Source organism: Scyliorhinus canicula, chromosome 8 (genome assembly GCF_902713615.1).
Source record: "Scyliorhinus canicula chromosome 8, sScyCan1.1, whole genome shotgun sequence".
NCBI classification, from domain to species: domain Eukaryota; kingdom Metazoa; phylum Chordata; class Chondrichthyes; order Carcharhiniformes; family Scyliorhinidae; genus Scyliorhinus; species Scyliorhinus canicula.
The window spans coordinates 8,514,359-8,540,630 of NC_052153.1; the positions used below are offsets into that span (position 1 = coordinate 8,514,359).

Here is a 26,272-nt window from a genome sequence, read left to right on the forward strand (position 1 = left end):
ACCCTATCTCTTATAACCTTTTCCAACATTTTACCCACAACCGAAGTAAGGCTCACAGGTCTATAATTACCAGGGTTGTCTCTACTCCCCTTCTTGAACAAGGGGACAACATTTGCTATCCTCCAGTCTTCCGGCACTATTCCTGTCGACAAAGACGACATAAAGATCAAGGACAAAGGCTCTGCAATCTCCTCCCTGGCTTCCCAGAGAATCCTAGGATAAATCCCATCTGGCCCAGGGGACTTATCTATTTTGACATTTTCCAAAATTGCTAACACCTCCTCCTTTTGAACCTCAATTCCATCTAGCCTGGTCGACTGAACCCGAGTGTTCTCCTCGACAACATTGTCTTTCGCCAGTGTAAACACTGACGAAAAATATCCATTTAACGCTTCCCCTATCTCCTCTGATTCCACACACAACTTTCCACTACTATCCTTGATTGGCCCTAATCTTACTCTAGTCATTCTTTTGTTCCTGATATACCTATAGAAAGCCTTAGGGTTTTCCTTGATCCTATCCGCCAACGACTTTTCGTGTCCTCTCCTCGCTCTTCTTAACTCTCCCTTTAGGTCCTTCCTGGCTAACTTGTAACTCTCAAGTGCCCTAACTGAGCCTTCATGTCTCATCCTAACATAAGCCTTCTTCTTCCTCTTGACAAGTGCTTCAATTTCCTTAGTAAACCATGGTTCCGTTGCTCGACAACTTCCTCCCTGCCTGACAGGTACATACTTATCAGTTCTACTACAGGAGAAAAAGTGCTGATTGGTTGGCAAATTAACTCTGATTGGTTAAGACTTTGGATGGAGACCAATCAGAGTTGACTTGCCAACCAATCACCACCCTCTCTGCATGCAGTATAGTTGTTGCTCCCTTTGAAAATTGACATTCTTGCATCTGTCCTGATATGTGCAAGGCAAAAAAGCTTTGACTGTCTGTCCCTTTTCCCCCCAACAATACGCAAGTTCTGTACTATCAAATTACTACTTGTCTGGAGTACATTCCGACCCAATAGAGTCCCAGACAGGGCAAAGATCTGATCACTAACCATGAAAGCAAGTGGGCAGGAGTGAATGTTGGCATGATGCACACAGCAGTTGTCTTCGTTTGCATTCTTCCAGTCTAAGGGGCACTCCTTCTCTTCACAGAATGCTTTGGCTTCGGTTGGATTGCTAGATTTGAACAAAACAGATCAGAGTTAATGACAATGATGGTGAGCTGCCTTCTTGAACCGTTGCAGCCCATGCGGTATTGGAACTCCCACAGTGCTGTTAGGAAGGTTGTCCCAGGCTTTTGACTCAGCGGCGGTGAAGAAACGGCACTATAGTTTCAAGTCAGGATGGTGTGTGGCTTCGAGAGGAACTTGCTGGTGGTGATGTTCCCATGGGTTTCGATCCCAGTTGTTGTTACTACTGGACAAGTCAGATCCCAGGAAGAAACCTGATTTGCTAGATTGTAACTTTTATTCTTTTGATTAGATAAGTGGATGAACAGACTGCTGGTGAACTTTTAACAAAAAAATTAAATATTTATTAACCAAGAAAAGATTAATTTTAATACACTATGTCTTCTCCCTAACTGAGATGAGGATGAATACTTCTTGCAGAGGGTGATGAATTTGTTGAACTCGCTACTCTATAGTGCGGTGGAGTCTGAGTCTTTAAATGGTTTCAAGAAAGAGATAGGTATACTTCTGATTTTAAAAATGGGTTAAAGGGATATGTGGAGGTCGATTTGAGACCGGAAGAGATCAGCCCTGATTTGATTGAATTGCAGAGCAGGCCCGAAGGGCTGAATTGCTGACTTCTGCTCCTAATTCGTATGTTCCAAACTACACCTTTGCAGGCATATGTAGATCTGTAAGGGTTACTCAAGTTACAAAATTTATCTTATACTCAGTATGTTCTCAGTAAGTACATGGTCCATGCAAAGCAATGGGCGAAATGTGGTCAGACACCCCACACTCTGAAACCATATTACAGATGACACCCAATACAACTTTTGTGGATTTCACATCAAATCCCACAGATGCTTGTCATAGATACATAGAAGATAGGAGCAGGAGGAGGCCTTTTGGCCCTTCGAGCCTGCTCCCCATTCATCACGATCATGGCTGATCATCCAACTCAATAGCCTAATCCTGCTTTCTCCCCATAGCCTTTGATCCCATTCTCCCCAAGTGCAATATCCAGCCGCCTCTTGAATATATTCAAAGTTTTAGCATCAACTACTTCCCGTGGTAATGAATTCCACAGGCTCACCACTCTTTGTGTGAAGAAATGCCTCCTTATCTCTGTCCGAAATGGTTTACCCTGAATCCTCAGACTGTGACCCCTGGTTCTGGACACACCCATCATTGGCAACATCTTCCCTCGGCCTTCCTTCCTTCCTTCACACTAACTCCGACTTCCACATGAAGGTTTCCAATTTCTACCCTCAAGGAACAAACCTTGGCATCTTCTCCTAAACAACGCTTTCTCTCAGATGCGTTCACCAAGGATCCACCTCCAGTGTTTCAATCTCTCCTTTCAGTGTTCCTCTGCCCTGGATTGCCATGTGTATTCAAGCTTCCACACAATATGTCAGGTACCCAGCCACACTGACAGAACACCACTGCTTCACATACTGTATTAAGGATCACCTTTAGATCACCTCGAATATCTAGCTTCTTGCAAGCCGACATCTCGAGGTTTGCGCCTTGCAGCTCTGCTTTTAGCTGGGAGCTTCTCGCTCTGCTTTTGACTTCACTGAACAGAACCTTTCCCCCAGGTTCCTGTTTTTTGTTCCTTTGCCTTCAGAGTCCTCCTTGAACTTTCTTTTGTCCCATTTCTTCTTTAGTTCATGGGACTTGGTTTGTGGCCTGTATTCTCCCATCTGTACTTGCAGTGCCTGTGGAATGCTCCTTGCCTCGGAGTTACCTGGTTCCAAATCAGGTAACAGCTTAGATTTTTATACCCAGTGTTTTCTTTAGGGGTTGCAACACCTTATTACGAGGTAGCCAAAGTTTAAAGTGAAACTAAACCTGAAGTTCTTAACCCTTTCTTAACATATATACAGAAACACAAATTAAGCTTAAACTTAAAGCTATAGCTTATTTCTACTCCCACAAATATAAATTACTTAAAATTATACCTATTTCCTAATACGCACAATAGCACAGTGGTTAGCACTGCTGCATCACAGCGCCAGGGACCGGGGTTCGATTCCCGGCTTGGGCCACTGTCTGTGCAGAGTCAGCATGTACTCCCTGTATCTGCGTGGGTTTCCTCCGGGTGCTCCGGTTTCCTCCCACAAGTCCTGAAAGACGTGCTGTTAGATGAATTAGACATTGTGAATTCTCCCTCTGTGTACCCGAACAGGCGCCGGGAATGTGGCGATAAGGGGATTTTCACAGTAACTTCATTGCAGTACTAATGTAAGCCTACTTGCGACCATAGAATTTACAGTACAGAAGGAGGCCATTTGGCCCATCGAGTCTTCACCGGCCCACTTAAGCCCACGACACCACCGTACCCCCGTAACTCAGTAACCTCCCTTAACCTTTTTGAACACTGAGGGCAATTTAGCGTGGCCAATCCACCTAACCTGCACATCTTTGGGCTGTGGGAGGAATAAAGATTATTAAACTTTATTATGACACTAATAAAGATTATTAAAATAATAGCATGAGCCTGCTACCCTTATCTTTCCAAGTGGTAGAGGTCACAGATTTGAAAATTGTTGTCAAAGGCGGCTTGGGGAGTTGCTGCAGTGCATATTGTAAATGGTCCACACTGCTGCCACTGTGCTGGAGGGAGCGAATATTTAAAATGGGTGATTGGGTGCCAATCAAGTGGATTGCGTTGTCCTGGATGGTTGGGGATGAAACACTTTCATTCCAAATACCCAGCCTAAAGCAATTGCAGGCCTGCTGTAGCAGAGTAAGGTACAGAGCAAGCTCCCACCACTCTTCTCAGTCAATGCAGGCAGCACGGTAGCATTGTGGATAGCACAATCGCTTCACAGCTCCAGGGTCCCAGGTTCGATTCCGGCTTGGGTCACTGTCTGTGCGGAGTCTGCACATCCTCCCCGTGTGTGCGTGGGTTTCCTCCGGGTACTCCGGTTTCCTCCCACAGTCCAAAGATGTGCAGGTTAGGTGGATTGGCCATGATAAATTGCCCTTAGTGTTCAAAATTGCCCTTAGGGTGGGGTTGCTGGATTATGGTGATAGGGTGGAGGTGTGGGTTTGGGTAGGATGCTCTTTCCAAGAGCCGGTGCAGATTCGATGGGCCGAATGGCCTCCTTCTGCACTGTAAAATATCTATGTAAAAATGCACATTGAAATCGACAGAGGACTCTTGATCAACCCAGTGTGACACTTTTCCCCCAGTTCCCACCATTGGCTCTTCCAGTCTGACACGGGCAATTACAGCTGGTTTGTATCATAGATCCATACCCATTGCAAACCCCCGACACAGACTGCAGATAGACAGCAGATGGAGAAGATGCTGACTATGAACACAGGGCCCAAAAGGTGACAATAGTTCAATGTTCAATTCACAATACCATCCCACTTCCCTTGTATAGGGAGTGTCAAAAATTAATATTGCAAATAAATCTTAACTAAGAAGTGTCTTAATATCCAAAAATTCTAAGTGCACTTGATCTGTAATTTATGATTCATTCATAGAATGTTTTGGGAGCTGGTTAACGCCAGTATGTGGTTCAGAATAACATCAACAGTGTGGGTTTGATTCCCGTTCCAGCTGACTTGGGACCTGCCTCCTTGCCTTGCCCCATGTTTGATGCTGAGCGATGCCAATTGTCTCTCCCTAATGGAGAGAGAGAGAGATGTCTGCAGTCCCTCATGGACTAAGGCTAATTACCTACCTTTGGTAAGTTTAAAAAAAAGTTATGTTTATTCAGATTTTCCTGACAAACATAAAATATAAAGATCAGGTTGCCTTGCGAGAGGAGAGAGAACAGTGAAAAGTCAGTGCTCTGAGAGAAGGATCAACTTGGCTTAAATATCCCCTCCAAATACATAGACAAAAGAAAACATTCAAGCTGGACTTCTTAATAAACAAACAGAAAAGTAAAAGGGGAATTTGGGCGCATGAGATAAGATTGTTAATGAAAAAAGAAAATAACAGGCAATTTTCTGTATTGTAATTTCTCTACATTATGCTAAAAGCGCTTGCCAAATCTTGTAAAACTTTCTAGTACAACCACTATTTAGTAGCGCCTTATTTTTTCCAAATTAATTAGATGTAACACAAATTAGATCCAGGGGAAGAGGGATGAGGAAGTACATGAGTTCCAACTAATTAAATTAAACGTCTTGCCAGAAGGCTGGGAAATCAGTTTTAAACTTGGCCAATGGAAGGGTTGTTGGTAACCAAGCGGAAAGTGTAGTCAGCGGAATTGTGTCAACGGGTGTTTGCAATATTTCTGAAATAGTTTTAAACATGGCTGTCTAGTTCCTGTGTAAGGATAGGCAAGACCAAAACATGTGGGTCAAGGTTAACAGGGGCCTGATGACAACCTGGTCACAGGTAGGATCGACACCTTGAGAAATCTTAGTCTGACTTTAGTGAGGTTGGTGCGATGGAAGAGTTTAATGCAGATGGATGAGGACTGAATGTGATATAATACTGCAGCCCAAGTCTCTTCTGTGAATTCCTCACCACGTCTTACTCCCATAAGACATTTACCATTGATAATGACGGGCTGTGAAGAGAAAGAATTTTAGAATACAGAATAGATATAACTCCTCTCATAATTGGGGTTGAAGTCAAAAATGCATCAATAGTTTTACTTGTTATACTCCGTCCAAAGAGCAGATTTAGCTGCTCAAGCTCGGCAACACCGACAACTCTTACATTTATCACAGAGTTGCTTTGACAAAGAGTCATCCAGGCTCGGAACGTTCGCTCCCTTCTCTCTCCACAGACGCTGTCAGACCCACTGAGATTAACCAGCATTTTCTGTTTTTGTTTCAGATTCCAGCATCCGCAGTCATTTGCTTTTAATTTGAATTTATATAGCACTTTAAACACAGTAAAATGTCCTAAGGTGCTTCACAATGGCCTAAACAGGTACAATTTGACACCGAGCTACAGGAGACGTGAGGGCAGTTAGGTTTTAAGGAGCGAGGAGGTAAGTGAAGGGAAGTGACAGCTGAAATTGAAAGGCTGGGGCTGCAGTATCAACAACAGAGTGCAGAAGGAGGCCATTCTGCCCATCATTGCTTTACCGACTCCCCAAATGAGCGATTCACTTAGTGTCATTCTCATGCCTTCTCCCCATAGCCCTGCACTGTCAATAACAGGCTCATTCCCTTTTGAAATTTCCATTGAACCTGCCTCCACCACTCTCAGGCAGTGCATTCCAGACCTTAACCAATCCCTGCGTGGCAACGTTTTTATTCTCCTATCACTTTTGCTTTTTTTGCCAATCACTTTAAATCTGTGCCCCTTCGATCTTGATCTTTTCGGGAGCAGCAACTGTTTCTCCCTATCTACTCTATCTAGACCCTTCATGATTTTCCATAGATCCATAGATTTTACAGTGCAGAAGGAGGCCATTTGGCCCATCGAGTCTGCACCAGCTCTTGGAAAGAGCACCCTACCCAAGGTCAACACCTCCACCCCATCCCCATAAACCAGTAACCCCACCCAACACTAAGGGCAATTTTGGACACTAAGGGCAATTTATCGTGGCCAATCCACCTAACCTGCACATCTTTTGGACTGTGGGAGGAAACCGGAGCACCCGGAGGAAACCCACGCACACACGGGGAGGATGTGCAGACTCCGCACAGACAGTGACCCAAGCCGGAATCGAACCTGGGACCCTGGAGCTGTGAAGCGATTGTGCTATCCACAATGCTACCGTGCTGCCATTTTGAACAGCTCTTTCAAATCTCCTCTCAAATTTCATTTATATGTACACACATAACATCCATATAAGTCTCCCTTCCATATAAGTTACACTCTCCAATTTCTGACTTCCTCCTAGATGAATATATTGGGCGGGATTCTCTGATCCTGAGGCTAAGTGTTGACACCGTCACGTTTTACGATGGCGTCGACAGGCCCCCAGGATCAGCGATCCTGCGCCTCACAGGAGACCAGCATGAAGTGACTCACGCAGCTCCAGCTGCCAATACTGATGTCAAACGGGCACCGCGGTTCTGCGCATGTGCGCTGCGGCCGGCGCGAATTTGTGCATGCGCGTTATGTACTCGCGCATGCGCGCCAGTTGCCTTCTCCGCGCCAGCCCCGATGTAACATGGCGGAGAGCTTCGGGGGCCTGGCGCGGAGTAAAATAGTCCTCCACCAGGTGAAGCCCGCCCACTGATTGGTAGGCTCCCCGGGGGTCAGATCCCCCCTCCCCTCCACCAGGCCCCCCCCAAGCAGGATGAACGCCAAGGTCCCACCAGGTAGGACCACATGTGAATGGCGCCGGCGGAACTTGGCAAAGTACTGTACACACCCCTGTCTGCATCAACGGTGTCGAGGTGGAGAGGGTTGACAGCTTCAAATTCCTACGTGTGTACATCACCAAAAATCTGTCCTGGTCCACCCACGTCGACACTACCACCAAGAAAGCACAACAGCGCCTATACTTCCTCAGGAAACTAAGGAAATTCAGCATGTCCACATTAACTCTGACCAATCTTTACAGGTGCACCATAGAAAACATCCTATCTGGCTGCATCACAGCCTGGGTATGGCAACTGCTCAGCCCAGGACCGCAAGAAACTTCAGAGAGTCGTGGACACCGCCCAGTCCATCACACAAACCTGCCTCCCATCCATTGACTCCATCTACACCTCCTGCTGCCTGGGGATAGCGGGCAGCATAATCAAAGATCCCTCCCACCCGGCTTACTCACTCTTCCAACTTCTTCCATCGGGCAGGCGGTACAAAAGTTTGAGAACATGCACGAACAGACTCAAAAACAACTTAGTTCCCGCTGTTACCAGACTCCTAAACAACCCTCTTATGGACTGATGGACTTATGGTCTGATCTGATCTCTTCACCCCATGCCTGTGTCAATGTATTTACATTGTGTATTTTATGTTTAGCCTAAAATGTATTTTCTTTTCATGTACGGAATGATCTGTTTGAGCTGCACGCAGAATACAATAAACCATTCCAATCCAATCCCGATGAAGGGAGGATGGCTGCCTCTTAGTGGAGATTTGAATTAGTTAGGAAGTGACAATTTTATTGGCAGCTCAGAACAGGGACCAAATGTAGCACTTCCCTGAATGAATCATAAAGTTGCTGACAGACTGGAAGAGCTTCAACCCCCTGCCCGCTCTTGAACACTTCATTAGCATGTCCAGCCCTTTGTACGGAAGAGGCAAGTCTCCCCCCCCCACCCCCCCCCCCCCCCCCCCCACCTCTCGCTCAGTGGGGAGCGTCAGACGGAAGGGTAGAAGGTGACAGAGAATTGACGCGATTGTGCCTGTAATTTGGTTTCTCTTTCATGTGTGGCTCCTAGCTGGGGCTGTGTGACCGATGAACGTGCCCATTCAAACGTCAGCACAAATAACTGCGGCAGGAAAACAGTACCCACGTGTGGGAGAGGATGCTGTTCTCTACAGCCCAGCGATAAAAATGATCGGTCACCGTTACTGCATAGGTCACGTTGAATTCTTCACCACTGAGCACCTTCTCCGAAGGTCTCTGCACCCAAGCCATCTCTAGACCTGTGGAAGAAAGAAATAGGTTTATTATGTAAGCAGTGCTGAGGATTTGATACAAGCTGGAAAAAGGGTGTCAAACTCACTAAAGACATGCTCTGCTTGGGCTATTCCAAAAGAAATCTTGTATCTCATCTCCCATTGTCACTACCTCTTGCTGCAATGTAATTAAGAAGAAAAGACACTATTCCACAAATAAGATATAGAATGAATAGACTATGAGACTGACTATAAAACTCACAATTAGCATGAAAATCAGGGGTCAATATCTCGGGTGTGCATGTCAACGTGACACAGATGACCGCCCAGTCCGAACCGCCAGCGTCGCAGACCTGACACGGCGACTTTAAAATAAATCCGAGCCAGATCACTAGCCTATAGTTGCCCATTGCTTTCTCCATGGCAATCTATTGGCCAATCAGAGGTGACTTGCCAACCAATCAGCGTTGTTTTTTCCTGCAGCACAAACTTTGAAATTTGGCATTCTTGTGTTCGCCCTGATGAGTGGAAGTTGAAAAGCTTCAGCGACATCTCTCGGTTCAAGTTCTGTGCTATGAAGTGACTATTTTAAAAATTATACCAAATCTAATCTGTTCACAACTCAACCCATTTGCCAGTAAGTCTGAGTGAAACCATTGCATTTACATACTGTAAATGTTTCACAAACAATGTCGTATGTATCTACAATACCATATGTGTAGGATCACACAGGGTGGGGAAGTATAGATATTGCATGGTTAATCCTCACATCACCCTCAATTCCTTTATTTCCCAGGAATAAACGTTTACTTCTCCCACATCTGGAGTACTGTGTGCAGTATTGATTTAAGGAAGGATGTAAATGTATTGGAAGCTGTTCAGAAAAGATTTGTGAGACGAACACGTGTAATAGGAGAGTTGTCTTATCAGGAAATATTGGACAGACTAAGCTCCAACCCACTGGAGTTTAAAAGAGTAAGAGGTGACTTGATTGAAACATATAACATCCTGACGGGTTATTGACAGGGTGGATGTGGAGAGGATGTTTCACAAAGATGTGCAGGGTAAGTGGATTGGCCATGCTAAATTTCCCCTTAATTGGAAGGATAAAATGAAACAGACGTTACGATCAGTTCAGCCGTGATCTTGTTGAATGGTGGAGCAGGCTCAAGGGGCCGAGTGGCCTACTCCTGCTCCTAATTGGCATGTTCAATTCCAATGTTTAGTTCCATCCTGATCTGTTCTTTGGTACTTTTGCCTTTTCCTTGATCGTTCACTCCCACTCTCATTCCTTACCCACTGACCCATTAATCTGTGTGGTGAATGTATAAGATAAATTCACACTGTATATCACTGTGTCCCTGTGGGCTCTGTCTGTGAGCCGTTGCGTGGCTCTGCCCACAGGGGGAGATGAGGAGCATGTACAGGGCTCCACCCTTGGCTCCTCCCATGGCTCCACCCACAACCAGAAGTATAAAGTGCTGTGGCCTTGCGAGCCTGCCTTCAGTTCAGCTAGTCGCAGGCAGGCTCAGTTGTAAGTCGATTAAAGCCACAGTTTACTTCTACTCGTGTCTTTGAGTGAATTGATGGTCGCATCAATCTGATCACCTGTTTTGAGGGGAGACAGTGTCACTGGGCTAGTAATCTGGAGTTCCAAGGTAATGCTCTGGGAACACTGGTTCAAATCCCACCCCTGCTGGGATGAATCAATCTGGAATGTTAAGCGATTTTGACCACGTCGCAAAAAATCCATCTGATTTGTACAGCAGCACGGTTCGATTCCCGTACCAGCCTGCCCAAACAGGCACGCGAATGTGGCGACCAGGGGCTTTTCACAGTATCTTCATTGAAGCCTATTCGTGACAATAAGCGACTTTCATTTAATTTCATTCATGCAGGGCTTAAGGAGGAAGAATAGACTGTGCGTGTGGGGGGAGGGGGGGGGGGTGTATGTGTGGGGTGTCTGTGTATGTGGGTGATGTGTGTGTTGGGGTGTGTGTGTGTGTCGATGTCTGTGTGTGGGGATGTGTGTCTGCGTGTGGGTGGTGTGTGTCTGCGTGTGTGGGGGGATGTGTGTGTGTGTGTGTGTGTATTTGTGTGTGTGTGTGTGTGTGTTTGTGTGTGTGGGAGTGTGTGTGTGGATGTCTGTGTGTGGGGATGTGTGTCTGCGTGTGTGGGGGGATGTGTGTGTGTGTGTGTGTTTGTGTGTGTGGGAGTGTGTGTGTGGATGTCTGTGTGTGGGGATGTGTGTTTGGTGGTGTGGTGTGGGCGTGTGTGTGGGGAGGGGGGTGGAGTGTGTGTGTGGGGATGTGTGTGGGTGGGGTGTGTGGGAGGGGGTGAGGGGGTAGGGGGTGGAGTCTGTGTGTGTGGGAGTGTGTTTGTGGACGTCTGTGTGTGTATATATATATGTGGGAGGGTGTGTGTGGGGGGGAGGGTGTGTGTGGGGGCGTGGGGGGTGTGTGTGAGTATAGGGCAGCACGGTAGCATAGTGGTTAGCACAATTGCTTCACAGCTCCAGGGTCCCAGGTTCGATTCCGGCTTGGGTCACTGTCTGTGCGGCGTCTGCACATCCTCCCCGTGTGTGTGGGTTTCCTCCGGGTGCTCCGGTTTCCTCCCACAGTCCAAAGATGTGCAGGTTAGGTGGATTGGCCGTGATAAATTGCCCTTAGTGTTCAAAATTGCCCTTAGTGTTGGGTGGGGTTACTGGGTTATGGGGATAGGGTGGAGGTGTTGACCTTGGGTAGGGTGTTCTTTCCAAGAGCCGGTGCAGACTCGATGGGCCGAATGGCCTCCTTCTAACTGTAAATTCTATGATGTCTGTGGATGTCTGTGTGGGTGTGTGGAGGGTGTGTGTGGGTGGGGAGGGGGGTGGGTGGGTGCAGGGTGTGTGTGTGGGGGGGGGTAGCTCTTTCGAAGAGTCAGAATGGTCCCTTTCCGGCCTCTGCGATCATAGCAAATTACTGCGGATGCTGGAATCTGGAAACTGAAAGCGGTGATGCTGGACAATGTGAGTGGTTGTGACAGCCTGTGTGTGTGTGTGTGTGTGTGTGTGGACCTGTGCCTCACCCTCTTGTTGCCATTTGCTCAGGGGGGCGGCTAAGCTGTTAAGAGTGGGGAGATCAGAACAACTCACCCCCGCAATCTATCATGTTGTATTCATGTGGCTTCTCCAAGGGCCAGCAGTCATACTCGGTGTTGTCCAGGTCATGCCATTCCCGTGTACACCTGGTCAGCATCGCCTTTGCAAATATATCGGTGGGGGTGGGGTGGGGGGAAGAGAAATCGATCAGCACAACAATCTGGTCAAAAATGTCACTTTTTCCACTGGTTACCTCCCTGTAAAAACACCGAGTTCAAAACTTCCCTTTCACCAATCGATGCCGGATTTGAAGATCTATAACTGCGTTGCACAAACGAATATTATTTTATTCCTGCAAATCTCACCAAGCTGTTTTACAAGCCACTCATTTCGCAATTGCATTTTACACACAGACGAAATTAACATGCTTCGTGTTATCGAATAGATCAGCAGATATGTATCAAATACAAAATACACAGGAGTAATGTTGCAAATCTTAAAACACCTACCAGCAAATAGCAACCAACAAAATGAGCCAATCTGCCAGACTTCAAAGCTGTCATAATCCTCTGCTGCCCAGGACGATGGAAGCTCAATCCAGTCTCCAGCAACTGGGCATTTTCAATTGTTTAAAAAATATAAGAGCCTGTGATCCCCCCCCCCCCCCCCCCCCACTCCTCTCCGGCTGTTGTCTTCTCTGAAAGTCTTTTTTTAAAACACCGGGATTTCTGTGAGCATGCGTTGAAATCTGGAAAGGGGGGAAAAGAGAGCGAGAGGCAATGGAACAGGTCAACCCAGGACAACTGCACAGGTTGAAGCTACTTACTGAGCCAACCCTGGGGACGTGGGTTAAATCCCCCAACTAGCGCGGCAGGCACACTGAAAGTGAGTTTGCACAGCCCCTTCCCTCCAAATGTGGAATCTGGTTGTACTGAAGTTTTTTTTTTGTGAATAATTGATGCATCAGATAACGTTTAAGGTGCGCTTGGGTTTCAGTACTTTGGGTCCTCTGTGTGTGAGTGAGAGACAGAGAGAGAGAGGGAGGCGAGTAGACAGAGAGGCTGTTTCGATAAGGTCTGCAGAAAAATCTAAATCTCAGCCCCCTCCCCCCCCCCCCGCCGCCTGCCTCAGCAGCCCATTGGGAGGAGATACTTTCAGATTTACTCAGCTAGCAGGCAGACACATTTCACTCAGGGGGCTGGAAGCCACTGGTCATCCTCTCTCCCTGTAAGAATTACAGATTGGCACTGTCATTCCCAAGGAAGCAAAGTCCTTTAACACATTAGGACGGACTTCCGGTGACGGCGGGCGGGAGGCAGCCGCACACTGGAGGGGTCCCGCTCGGGAATAGGAATTTTGGGGTTTTAACGCCCGGTCCCGGGGGTAACGGAGGCTGAAAAGATTGTAAGGAGGCACAGGGAGGAGAAATGTCCGAGTTTGGGAGAAAAACGGCCGTGCAAAAGGGGGTTAATGAAAGTCCGCCGGGGAGTGGAAAAGTCAGCGCAGGAACTGTAAGGAAAGGGGAGGCTGGAGCACCAGGGGAGGCCGCATCGCTCACAGCAGAAGAAATGACCAAGGTATTGGCTGTGGAACTTGAAAAACAGTTCAGAGCACATGGAAGCGATGAAGAAGGAGATGGGGCGGTATTGAAAGTGCTGGTGGAGGAGGCAATTGCCCCGGTGATGGCGGGGGTATCGAGCGCAGCGGTGGAGATGTGGGAGCAAGGTGAGACACTGAAGGAAGTGAAAGAGCATTATCGCAGCCCAGTGATCAACTCACCTCGATGGGGAAGGAGTTGCGGAAGGTGATAGAGACCAACAAGGGTCTGCGAGCCAAAATGGAAGACCTGGAAAACAGATCCAGGCGACAGAATCTGAGGATTGTGGGTCTGCCCGAAGGGGAGGAAGGCCTGAGGCTGACGGAGTATTTTGCCACGATGTTGGTGGAGCTATTGGGGGAGGGGGACAATCCCTCTCGATATGAACTGGATCGGGCTCATCGGTCGTGGAGGCCTAAACCAAATGCGAGTGAGCAGCCAAGAGTAGTAACTGTGTGTTTCCGTAGGTACAGTGTGAAGGAGAAGGTACTGTGCTGGGCAAAGCAGAAGCGGGTGGTGCAGTGGGCTTGAGCTGGTATATGCATACACCAGGACTTTACGGTGGAGCTGGCAAGGAGGCGGGCTGCCTTCAGCTGGATGAAGAGTGTACTGTACATCAGCAAGTTGCAGTGCGGCATAGTGTATCCAGCTAAGTTGAGGGTGACCTACAAATCCAAGGACTTTTATTTTGGGGCGGTGGAAACAGCGGAGGAGTTTGCAAAGACAGAAGGACTGTGGCAGAATTGAGAAATGGTCGTCTATCAATGTAGCCTCATGTAACTTTATGCGTGCTGGTGTATGTACTAAATGAGTCAACGCTGTATCTATTTGGACAAGGGAAGAGTTGGGACTTTCGTTTGCAATGATGGTTCTTTGGGTCTTGGTGTGTATGTTGGGGTTGTGTGTTAAAGGAGATTTCTTGGTTTTCCTGGGACCGGACAAGGGGGAAGGAGACCCGGGAGGGGGCCTCCACGCTGGCCGGTTTAAGCCGGCCAGTGAATGGGACTGAGGTGGGGGAGGGGCTGTGGCCATCGGAGCCTGGTAGAACAGGTTTCGGTGAGTCTAGCCGGGGCGAAATGTTGGGGGAAGGAACCGAGGTTGGGGGGAGGAGTTTACAAGAGGAAGTGGAGGGGAGGAGCCTGGGAGGGTGGGTGGGGTGGGGTGTCTACAATTCATGGGTGTCATTCACGATACTCTTTCGGGGATTGGATGGCATTGAATATTGGGGGGGGTTGAGGGGTGGACCGTATATGTCAATAGTGACCATAGGCGATTCCTGATTCCTTTTTCTTTTTTCTTTTTTTTTTCCACTTTTGGAGGGTTTGTTTTATTTGATGTTTATATTGTCAGGTAGGTTGTAGTTTGGGGATTGGTGGGAGGATGGGATAGTTGTTGTTAATAAGGGGATTGACATTGTATTCGTTATCGTTTCCTGTTTGTTGGTGGGGTGTAAACTCTGAAGAAAATGTGAAAATAGAGAATAAAAATATTTTTTTTAAAAACACAACCTCATTAGACATACCGAATAATGGGCACCCTATTCTCAAACTCTTCCTCTTGGTTATGTTTTCAGACCTTCTCTCTCCCCATTTCCATTTTAAAAATTTGCTTCTCTCTCTCTCTGTCCGTCTCTGTCTCTCTCTCTGTCTGTCTCGGTCTCCATCTCTCTCCCTGTCTCTCTCTCTGTTTCTCTCTCTCTCTGTTTCTGTCTCCATCTTTCTCTCTCTCTGTCAACCACTCTCCAATTCCTACCTCTGTGCCCTGCAAACTCCTCCTGACGACATCCTGCTCCAACCACCCCCCACCTCTCAAATAACAGGCATCGCTGGCAATTATTGTCCATCCTCCGGGACAGATATTGCCAGCAACAAGTAACTGTGGACATCACTTTAAGCCAGTTTAAAAAGGATTGTAGGTCAGTAATACTGATATTCGAAGTGGCCCTGGGGTGAATGCTGTTTTCCCAGACAGACGGGGAATCTGCTAAATCCCTGCCTAACCAGGCTTCATGTTTGCTGCCTGTTTTCCAATGAACTGCTATTTTCATTTTTCAGAACCAGTGTCACAGTCCAGAATCTGGATCACAGGATAAAGATCCCTGAGCTGGTATGCACTGGAAATAAATGACCACTTTCCTTTTTGTTGGCGAAAAATAAATCCCCCTTTTCTTTAATAAGTTGAAACTCTTGGGGCAGAGTTTTCGGCAGACAGGTTGTGACAGCCTGTGAACAGGGAAGAATATTGATCCCAGTCTGTGTGGTGGAAATGGAAAGTCCAGTGTATTCACGGCAGAGCTGATGAAAGGATGTGAAGTGATTGTACTTTGAGCCGTGGGCTGCAGCCATAGAGGGTTAAATACAAACCTGAATTCATAGTCTGAGAGTTTTTATAGCATGGATAAAGGCCATTTGGCCCATCGTGTCCGTGCCAGCCATCAAGCACCTATTTACTCTAATCCCATTTTCCAGCACTTGCCTTGAATGCTAGGCTGTTTCAAATGCTCATCTAAATACTTCGCAAATGTTCTCAGGGTTCCTGCCTCTACCACCCTTTCGGGCATTTGGTTCCAGACTCCAACCACCTTCTGGGTGAAAAGGTTTTTCTTAACATCTCCTGTAAATCTCCTTGCCCCATGGTTATTGGCCCCACTGCTAAGGACATAAGTTCTTTCCTGATTCCACCCCATCTATGCCCCTCATAATTTTGTACACCTCGATCAGGTCCCCATCCCCTTCAGCCTTCTCTGCTCGAGGAAGAAATGATCCCAGCCCATCCAGTCTCTCTTGGTAGCTATGATGTGGAGATGCCGGCGTTGGACTGGGGTGAGCACAGTAAGAAGTCTTACAACACCAGGTTAAAGTCCAACAGGTTTATTTCAAACACGAGCTTTCGGAGCACTGCTCCTTCCTCAGATTAATGAGGAAGGAACAGTGCTCCATTCACCTGAGGAAGGAGCTGCGCTCCGAAAGCTCGTGTTTGAAACAAAACTGTTGGACTTTAACCTGGTGTTGTAAGACTTCTTACTCTGCTCTCTTGGTAGCAGGCAACATGCTGGTGAATCTCCTCTGTACGCTCTCTAGTGCAATCACATCCTTCCTATAGTGCGGTGACCAGAACTGCACACAGTACTGAAGCTATGGTTAGAGTACTATAAACCTTAGCTCTGTTTCTCTCTCTCCACAGATACTACCTGACTGGTTGGCTGGACTGCTGGTTTGTGATGCAGAACGAGGCCAACAGCGTGGGTTCAATTCCCATACCGGCTGAGGTTATTCGTGAAGGCCCCACCTTCCCAACCTTGCCCCTGGCCTGAGATGTGGTGACCCTCAGGTTAAAACTCCGCCAGTCAACTCTCCCCCTCAAAGGGGAAAGCAGCCTTTGGGTCATCTGTGACTATGGCGACTTTATCTTACCTGACCAGCCTTTTCTGTTTCGACTTCACAGTCAGGGCTCGGTCTCCACCTGACAACTGACGGCAAAGCAGAGTGAAACTCCCTGGAGGAATTAATCTCAGCCCAGGTCAAACTTCCACAAACCGCTTCAACGCTGGTGTTGCGAATGCACAGCGAGGAGATCATTCGCTGCCACACCCATCTCCACGAGATGTCAATGCTGCATTTGTACATGGTTGCTCCTCGCTTTCAGTGAGCCTGGCTAATCTCTGTCTCAATGGGCTATAAATCACTGTTAACAGTTATCCCAACCCATTGTGAGAGTTTATATGTAACATGCAACCCGGTGGCAACAGTGGTGTCACATGATTTTTAAAAAATGCCCTCCATTTTTACTCAAAATTTAAAAAAAATTGGTTTTCCAATACAGCAGATATATCCTGGGAAAGGGCTAATTCCTCTTCAAACACATGACTAAACAAAAGGTTTAATTGAAGTGTTTGAAGTTATGGAATGTTTCGATAAGAGTACCCACGGTTTCCAATTGGCAGAAGGGTTGGCGACGCAGAGGGCAGAGATTTAGGTGGATTAGAAAAGGGGCCAGAGAGGAGATAAGACGACATTTTCTCTCACGCTCCGGGTTGTCGTGATCTGGAAGGCCCTGCCCGAAATGGCGGTGGGAACAGATTCAGTCAGAACTTTCAAAAGGGAATTCGATAGATATTTTAAACAGAGAAATAATGCAGTACTATGGGGGCAGAGAAGGAGGGGGACCAATTGGATACCTCGTTCAACGAGCTGGCGCAGGCTTGATGGGCCGCATAGCCTCTTTCTGTGATGTATGATTCTTTGAAGCGACAAAAACAGAGTCTGACCCTTCTGAGGGTTGAGGACAAACAGCACAAGTGCCACGTAAACCTCTTCCTCATCTTTAATTTATATATTTACACTCAGTATTCTGCTAAATTAAGTGAGGTGGAAGTGTGGACTCCATACTGGTGGAAAATTAAATGTGGGGTCTCTCCAGCATGGGGTGGCAGTGATGTGGATAAGATGCAGAGTGAAACTCCTGCCATTCTGTTTCACAGTTATACCTCAACACTAACCTCAATAGACCCACCTAGCCCACCATTGCCCACAACATCAACCCTTTGGACTCCCAGAGAGAGTTTGTCAAAGGTCAAAGTACAGCCAAGTGCACAGGACCTGCTGTAGAATCCTGCCATTAGCAGAGAAATGATACTTTCGCCCCTCAGAGTGAAATGGTGGGCAGATATTCCTGGACCCACTTGAAGTGGTCAAGTTTCTATTAATAGCAATTTTAGACTGAAGAAGAGTAGGGTGCATGCTTCTGCTAAGCTGTGTTAAATTAACATTGTTTCAATCACGCAGCACTTCCTTAAGGCTTTCCCCTGCTTGGTTGATACTTTGTAACTACAAAGCTGAAGGAAGACAGCTTTTTACTCGGAGCTTTCATCCCACTGAGGAGGTTTCAGATCACTACAGATCCAACAACCTGCTCTGAAAACTCTGGATAGCTGTGACAAATTCCACCACAGCAGCTGAGACAATCCATAGCATTCTAAAACAAAAGTCAATGCACACTGTATCCCAAAATTAATGTATCTGTTTAAAAATGCCAGGATCCAATCCCCCCTACCGTCGCCAAATATTAATAATTTCTTCCTTGGGCCATAGCCCCATCTATTAACCAAGTTTTACTGAAACCCATCCATTAGTTTTTGAGATATATATCCTACAGGAGAACAAGCACGGGTGAAAACATTAGTTCCATCCACTTTCAGTGATGGAGACATTTAAATTGGATGTTCTACGTGTTTCGGTTATGGTTACATTTTTAAAAAAATTACATGTAATTTGAGAGAATCCCTTTAGTCTATGCTGTGGGTGAGTGAATTGTTATAACCTGTAGGTTCTAATGTATTATCTCCCAGGGTTTTGTAGTGGGAAACAGCAGAGGAAATTGCTCTCACCTATTAAGCAGCTTGTAGTTAAACTAATCTCTCATTGGTTTGTGCTGAATTTGATTTGTTTATCTTCCATTTTCCCGTGCTGTTTATATACACACATGAACAGAAATTAAAATACAAAAATGAAAATGGGTTGCATTTAATGTTTATGCAACTTCAAGTTTGCTGTCTTACCAAGGTGTCAGCTGATACAACACACACCTTGCTCACTTATTATTAACCCTCGGGTAATAGTTTTCTGCAAGGGCTGTTGGTTTTGTGCAGAGAAAGAGTGAGTTAGCATTTCAAATTAATGTCCCTTTGTCAGACTGGATCAGGTCAATATATAACTGGCTCTGACAAAATGGTCATCAACCTGAAACATTAATTCTGTTTCTCCATCCACCGATGCTGCCAGACATGCTGAATCCTCCAGCAATCCCCTCTCTTCATTTCAGATTTCCCGCATCATTTTGATTTTTGTCCAGTCCGTTTGTTCTGGTCTATGATTATGGCAATATAGCAAAGTGAAATGTGTCGGTTGTTCTGTAACCTAATTCCATCGACCAGCGGTTCCGTAACCCTTAAACAACAAAAAACTATCTCAATTTTGAAATTTTCTATTGGCTCCACGTCATTTTGGGGGGAGAGAAATTTCCAGATTTTTGCTCCCCTTTGTGTGAGGGCGTGCTTCCTGACATCAGCCCAGGATGGTCTAGGGCTAATGTTGAAGTTATGACCCACTGCCCGACTCTCCCACCAGAGGAACTCATTTCTCTCTATTGACCCCCATCAACCCTTTTAATCTTTAACATCTCAGGAAGATCATCCCGTAAACATTTATGTTCAAAGGATCATGGGGCAGCACAGTGGCACAGGTATTAGCACTGCTGCCTCACAGCGCTAGGGACCTGGGTTCAATTCTGGCCTTGGGTGACTGTGTTCTCCCCGTGTCTGCGTGGGTTCCCTCCGGGTGCTCCGGTTTCCTCTCACAGTCCAAAGATATACAGGTTAGGTGGATTGGCCGTGATCAATTGCCTCTTATGTCCAGGGATGTGCAGGTTAGGTGACAGAGTTATGGGTATAGGGCGGGGCAGGCTCGATGGACCAAATGGCCTCCTTCTGTACTGTAGGAATTCTATGATTCTAAGATTTTATGAGCCTTGCTTGTGCAACCAGTCCTATTATTTTTACGTTGCCACAATTCACAGGAGATAGCTTGTTTATTCAAATGTGAAAATACCTTGCTCTTCCCGTACCAGCCTCCCCGAACAGGCGCCGGAATGTGGCGACTAGGGCCTTTTCACAGTAAATTCATTTGTGACAATATGCGATTTTCATTTAATTTTCATTTCATTTAATTTCTTCAGAAAACGTTTGTTCAAAAATATTTTAAACGGAACAGTAACCAAAAAGCAGATGAATAATTGGGGAAAATTGCCCCTGAGGTTCTGGGTGCAACTTGGAGTGTGCAATACAGTATCCTTTTCAACCTCTAGTTTTGGCCAGCCTGATACACGCTGGAACCTCTGAAGTAGAACATACCCAGCATGCATCGGCCAGAATCTCCCAGAATTATACAATTCTTGGGCACTGGGACTATTTCGCTTCCTGACCCTTTTATGTCAATTTTGACAGTGGGTCAGGAAATTGGGTCGTCAGCGCGATTGTGAGCACCATATAAATAAGAGGCATTAAAAATAGACAACAAATGCTGGAACAGACTCAGCAGGTCTGACAGCATCTGTGGAGAGAGAGAAAAAGAGAGTTAACGTTACGAGTCCAATACGACTCATCTTCAAAAGGGGTATCTCCACAAAGAACCCATTGCCCCATGTAACGGCTCCCTCAAAAACGACTCACCAACGCTTTGCCCATCTTCTACCTCGTCTCCCTTGGTATTCTGAGAAGTATTCGGGAAGAATCACTTGTTTGGATGAGGAGAGATTGGGTTGACAGACCTGTATTCACTGGAATTTAGAAGAATGAGAGAGGATCTAATTGAAACATCAAATTCTGACAGGGCCGGACAGAATGGATGCAGTGGTGTAGTGTAGTGGTGTAGTTTCCTCTGGCTTTCCACAGGAGGCTGTGGAGGTCAAGCCACTGAATATCATAGATTATCATAGAATTTACAGTGCAGAAGGAGGCCATTCAGCCCATCGAATCTGCACCGGCTCTTGGAAAGAGCACCCTACCCAAGGTCAACACCTCCACCCTATCCCCATAACCCAGTAACCCCACCCAACACTAAGGGCAATTTATCATGGCCAATCCACCTAACCTGCACATCTTTGGACTGTGGGAGGAAACCGGAGCACCCGGAGGAAACCCACGCACACGCGGGGAGGATGTGGAGACTCCGCACTGTCAGTGACCCAAGCCGGGAATCGAACCTGGGACCCTGGAGCTGTGAAGCATTTGTGCTATCCACAATGCTACCGTGCTGCCCTATATTTAAGAAGTAAGTAGATTTTTAGACTCTAAAGGTGTCAAGGGGTATGGAGAGAGAGAGAGAGAGAATGTGGCAGTGAGATAGAGGATTAACCATCATCATATTGAATGGTGGAGCAGGCTGGAAGGGCCGAATGGCCTCCTCCTGCTCCTATATTCTATGTTTCTATGAGCCCTGTCAGTCTGTCCCAGGCTCTTAGCTAATTTATGTTGAAGTTAGGAGTATAATAGTCAGGAAAAGTATGGAGCACAATATTCTCTCCTAGAATTCACTTATTTTATTAACCTGGACTCACATTCACATTTTACTTTGATTACACCCCTTCACCTACATTTTAAAAAACTGTTGTACTGCTGAAACACTAACTTACTGTTGTCTCTTCTATCTTTAGTTGTTTTATTGAGGGTCCTGCGTTAATCCTCGGTGCATTCCCCTGCCAGGTGTACATTCAGTTTTCATCCCATGGAACCCCTTCACCTCACTCCCCACAGGGTTAATATATGTTAGTCCTGCTTCTGACCAATTAGTTAATTTATGCAGCCCTGTTGCGAATCCTGTGGCTTTGTTCCTTTGTTAACCTGTCAGTTGCAGGCAATGATGTGGTCTCGCCTCCTCTGAGCTGTTGATGATGCTGTTTGGGATGCGGGTCAATCTTTGCAAAACATCATTGGTGCACTTGGTGAAATAAGGGGGCTAATTGCACATTTAATGACCAGAATTGCTTTCCCGCCGCTGCGAGTAAGCCTCTGGTAAAATAGCACCGGGGGGAGCGTAGCGCCCGCCTGCTGTTTTCCCCGTGCCTCGGTAACCGTGCCCACGGGCTCTACGGATATTCGGCCACAGATTCCCACTGGACGGGACTGAGACTGATTAACTTGCGTTTGGGGATTCTGGCTCCGTTGCAGAGTCATCTGGTGGAAGTGCCGAGCATTACAACCAGCGTCATTATGATGGGGATGTGTAGAATTTGGCAAGTTGACCTGCCGACCATTTCGCACTAACATCACCTGCAGCAGCAAAGGGACAGACTCCCTCACGCCTGTAAAGAGTTTGTTTTCACCGTCAGAATCAGGAAGACCAATATCAAAGGTTATGAGGGTAGACAGAAATGTGGAGTTCAGCCATAATCTTATTGAATAGTAACAGGCTCAAAGGGTCGAATGGCCTCCTGCTCCTAATTCATTTTTAAAAATTAATTTACGGGAAATAGGCGTTGCTGGCTAGGCCAGCATTTATTGCCCATCCTTTTAAAAAAAACATTTAGAGTACCCAATTAATTTTTCCAATTAAGGGGCAATTTAGTGTGGCCAATCCACCTACCCTGCTCATCTTTGGGTAGTGGGGGCGAAACCCACGCAGACACGGGGAGAATGTGCAAACTCCACACGGCCAGTGACCCAGAGCCGGGATCGAACCTGGGACCTCGGCGCCGTGAGGCAGCAATATTATGGGCCAGGGTTTAGAGAACACCAAATTATATCATGGCGTTCACCTGATCCACAACTTTTAATAGATTTTGGTTATGGGGAGACAAGGGCCCACTCTACAGGTGTGATGCAACAGAGACCTAAAGTATATTTAAAACAAAACAAATGTTTATTCTGTGAATCCAGTTAACATTTTATAAACACACAGTAAACATAGAACATAGAACATAGAATGATACAGCGCAGTACAGGCCCTTCGGCCCTCGATGTTGCACCGACATGGAAAAAATCTAAAGGCCATCTAACCTACACTATGCCCTTATCATCCATATGCTTATCCAATAAATTTTTAAATGCATTCAATGTTGGGGAGTTCACTACTGTTGCAGGTAGGGCATTCCACGGCCTCACCACTCTTTGCGTAAAAAACCCACCTCTGACCTCTGTCCTATATCTATTACCCCTCAATTTAAGGCTATGTCCCCTAGTGCTAGCCACCTCCATCCGCGGGAGAAGGCTCTCGCTGTCCACCCTATCTAACCCTCTGATCATTTTGTATGCCTCTATTAAGTCACCTCTTAACCTTCTTCTCTCTAACGAAAACAACCTCAAGTCCATCAGCCTTTCCTCATAAGATTTTCCCTCCATACCAGGCAACATCCTGGTAAATCTCCTCTGCACCCGTTCCAAAGCTTCCACGTCCTTCCTATAATGAGGCGACCAGAACTGTACGCAATACTCCAAATGCGGCCGTACTAGAGTTTTGTACAACTGCAACATGACCTCATGGCTCCGGAACTCAATCCCTCTACCAATAAAGGCCAACACACCATAGGCCTTCTTCACAACCCTATCAACCTGGGTGGCAACTTTCAGGGATCTATGTACATGGACACCGAGATCCCTCTGCTCATCCACACTACCAAGAATTTTACCATTAGCCAAATATTCCGCATTTCTGTTATTCTTTCCAAAGTGAATCACCTCACACTTCTCCACATTAAACTCCATTTGCCACCTCTCAGCCCAGCTCTGCAGCTTATCTATGTCCCTCTGTAACCTGCAACATCCTTCCGCACTGTCTACAACTCCACCGACTTTAGTGTCATCTGCAAATTTACTCACCCATCCTTCTGCGCCCTCCTCTAGGTCATTTATAAAAATGACAAACAGCAACGGCCCCAGAACAGATCCTTGTGGTACGCCACTCGTAACTGAACTCCATTCTGAACATTTCCCATCAACTACCACTCTCTGTCTTCTTTCAACTAGCCAATTTCTGATCCACATCTCTAAATCACCCTCAATCCCCAGCCTCCGTATTTTCTGCAATAGCCGACCGTGGGGAACCTTATCAAACGCTTTACTGAAATCCATATACACCACATCAACTGCTCTACCCTCGTCTACCTGTTCAGTCACCTTCTCAAAGAACTCGATAAGGTTTGTGAGGCATGACCTACCCTTCACAAAACCATGCTGACTGTCCCTAATCATATTATTCCTATCTAGATGATTATAAATCGTATCTTTTATAATCCTCTCCAAGACTTTACCCACCACAGACGTTAGGCTCACCGGCCTATAGTTACCGGGGTTATCTCTACTCCCCTTCTTGAACAAAGGGACCACATTTGCTATCCTCCAGTCCTCTGGCACTATTCCTGTAGCCAATGATGACCTAAAACAGTTTATCAACTACCAATCCTGACCACCCCCAATAGATACAGTACACTGTAGATAACCCTTGATAACTTTCCAATCAATATCCTCAGGTTAAACCCTTTTTAAATAAAGATAGCAGATTTAAATTCTCCCTTGAGAGCAGTTATCACTTTTAAATTAGCAAGTGATCTGAAGACAGAGATCAAAATTACACGTTGTTTGGCTGGATGCAGTTCCAACTCTGAAAACGAAACTAAACACACACTGTAGCTGCCAGCTCAAAATCGAAAGTAAAAGCAGACAGACAGCCCAGCTCCACCCACGCTCTGACATTACTGCAGCTATTTGATAAACACCCATTTCTTAAAGGTACTGTCATGTGACAGCAATGCTAACCGCTGCGCCACCATGCTGCCCCTTGTTGCCCATCTTTAATTGCCCTTGAGAAGGTGTTGATGAGTTACCTTCTTGAACCGCTGCGGTCCATGTGGTGTAGGTACACCCACAGTGCTGTTGGCGACGGATGTCCAGGATTTTTCCCAGCGACAGTGAAGGAATGGCGATATGTTTCCAAGTCAGGGTGGTGTGTGGCTGGAGGGGAACCTCTACATGGTGGGATTCCCAGGTATCTACTGTTCTTGACCTTCTAGATGGTAGTGGTCATGGGTTGGAAGGTGCGGCCTAAGAAACCTTAGTGAGTTTCTGCAGTGCATCTTGTAGATGGTACACAAGGATGCCATTGTTTGTCGTTGAGGAGGTATTGGATGTTTGTGGAAAGGGGAGCAATCAAGCGGGCTGGGATGTTGTTGAGTTTCTTGAATGTTGTTGGAGCTGCACTCATCCAGGCAAGTGGAGAGTATTCCGTTACACTCCTGACTAATGGCTTATAGATAGTGGACAAGCTTTGGAGAATCAGGAGGTGAGTTACTCACCGCAGGATTCCTTGTGTCTGACCTGCTCTTGTAGCCACAGTATTTATATGGCTGGATCCGGTTCAGTTTCTGATCAATGGCAACCTTCAGGATGTGGATTGTGGGGGATTCAGTGATGGTATTGCCATTGAGTGTCATGGGGCGATGGTTAGACCCTCTCTTGTTGGAGATGGCCATTGCCTGGCACTGCAGTGGAGTGAATGTTGCTCGCCACTTTTCAGCCCAAGCCTGGATATTGTCCAGGACATGCTGCATTTGGGCACGGACTGCTTCAGCATCTGAGGGGCAGGTTTAGCACAGGGCTAAATAGCTGGCTTTTAAAGCATACCAAGGCAAGCCAGCAGCACGGTTCAATTCCCGTACCAGCCTCCCCGAACAGGCGCCGGAATGTGGCGACTAGGGGCTTTTCACAGTAACTTCATTTGAAGCCTACTTGTGACAATAAACAATTTTCTTTTCATTTCATTTCAGGAGTCACGCAAGAATCAACATTAAAACTGGAGATTGGTTCCTTTGGCCACTTCCCACTTGGAAAAAAACAAGATACAGATGGAAATATCGTACAGTACACAGGCAGTACACAGGCAGTACACTCCAAGCTGAAACAAGTTGCAAAATAAAATAACTCACTATTATAAAGTAAATACTGTGGGCCGGATTCTCCATTATTGAGATTAAGTCCCCACGCCGGCGTTAAACCGGTGGAGTTTTACTCCTGAAAATCCTGGATTGAAGCGACACGAATTCCCAGCCCAGCAGGGGGCGAGCAGGGACCCGGAGTAAATCTCGCAGATTTTGCTGCAGATACGGACCCTGCACTTCCAGGTCAGAGGTCGCGCATGTCGTGCTGTATAGTGGACTCGGACCGCGGAGCTGGACCTGAAAATGAGCAGATCCACGTCGTCGGGACTTCGGCCGGTCAGGGGCAGAGAATGTCGGAGCGGGCCTCTGGCAATGGTGGCGTGCCGTACTCCCCGGTGACGCCGCTTTTCGTTGCCCGGTGAATCGCCGAACCGGCACCGGTCCCGATTTTGGCTCAATCTGGATTGTCCACCCCGGCGCCGGCCACGATTTCAGTGT

General features: G+C 46.7%; 1 protein-coding gene across 2 annotated transcripts in view; it reads right to left on the bottom strand.

The window, feature by feature from the left end:
• The window catches only part of LOC119970106 (atrial natriuretic peptide receptor 1), a 75,948-nt gene extending 54,296 nt beyond the window's left edge, over positions 1 to 21,652 (bottom strand). The window contains exons 1-4 of one of the 2 annotated variants that reach the window (XM_038804127.1): positions 21,539 to 21,652; positions 11,809 to 11,914; positions 8,570 to 8,702; positions 1,049 to 1,172 (exon numbers count right to left, since the gene is read on the bottom strand). In XM_038804127.1, the coding sequence (XP_038660055.1) occupies positions 1,049 to 1,172; positions 8,570 to 8,702; positions 11,809 to 11,914; positions 21,539 to 21,616 (441 nt within the window). In that variant the 5' untranslated portion in view covers positions 21,617 to 21,652. Of the gene's footprint in view, positions 1 to 1,048; positions 1,173 to 8,569; positions 8,703 to 11,808; positions 11,915 to 12,263; positions 12,361 to 21,538 lie in introns of those variants that run through there. The other variant, XM_038804128.1, reaches the window with a different exon arrangement.
• Between the last annotated feature and the right edge of the window lie 4,620 nt (positions 21,653 to 26,272).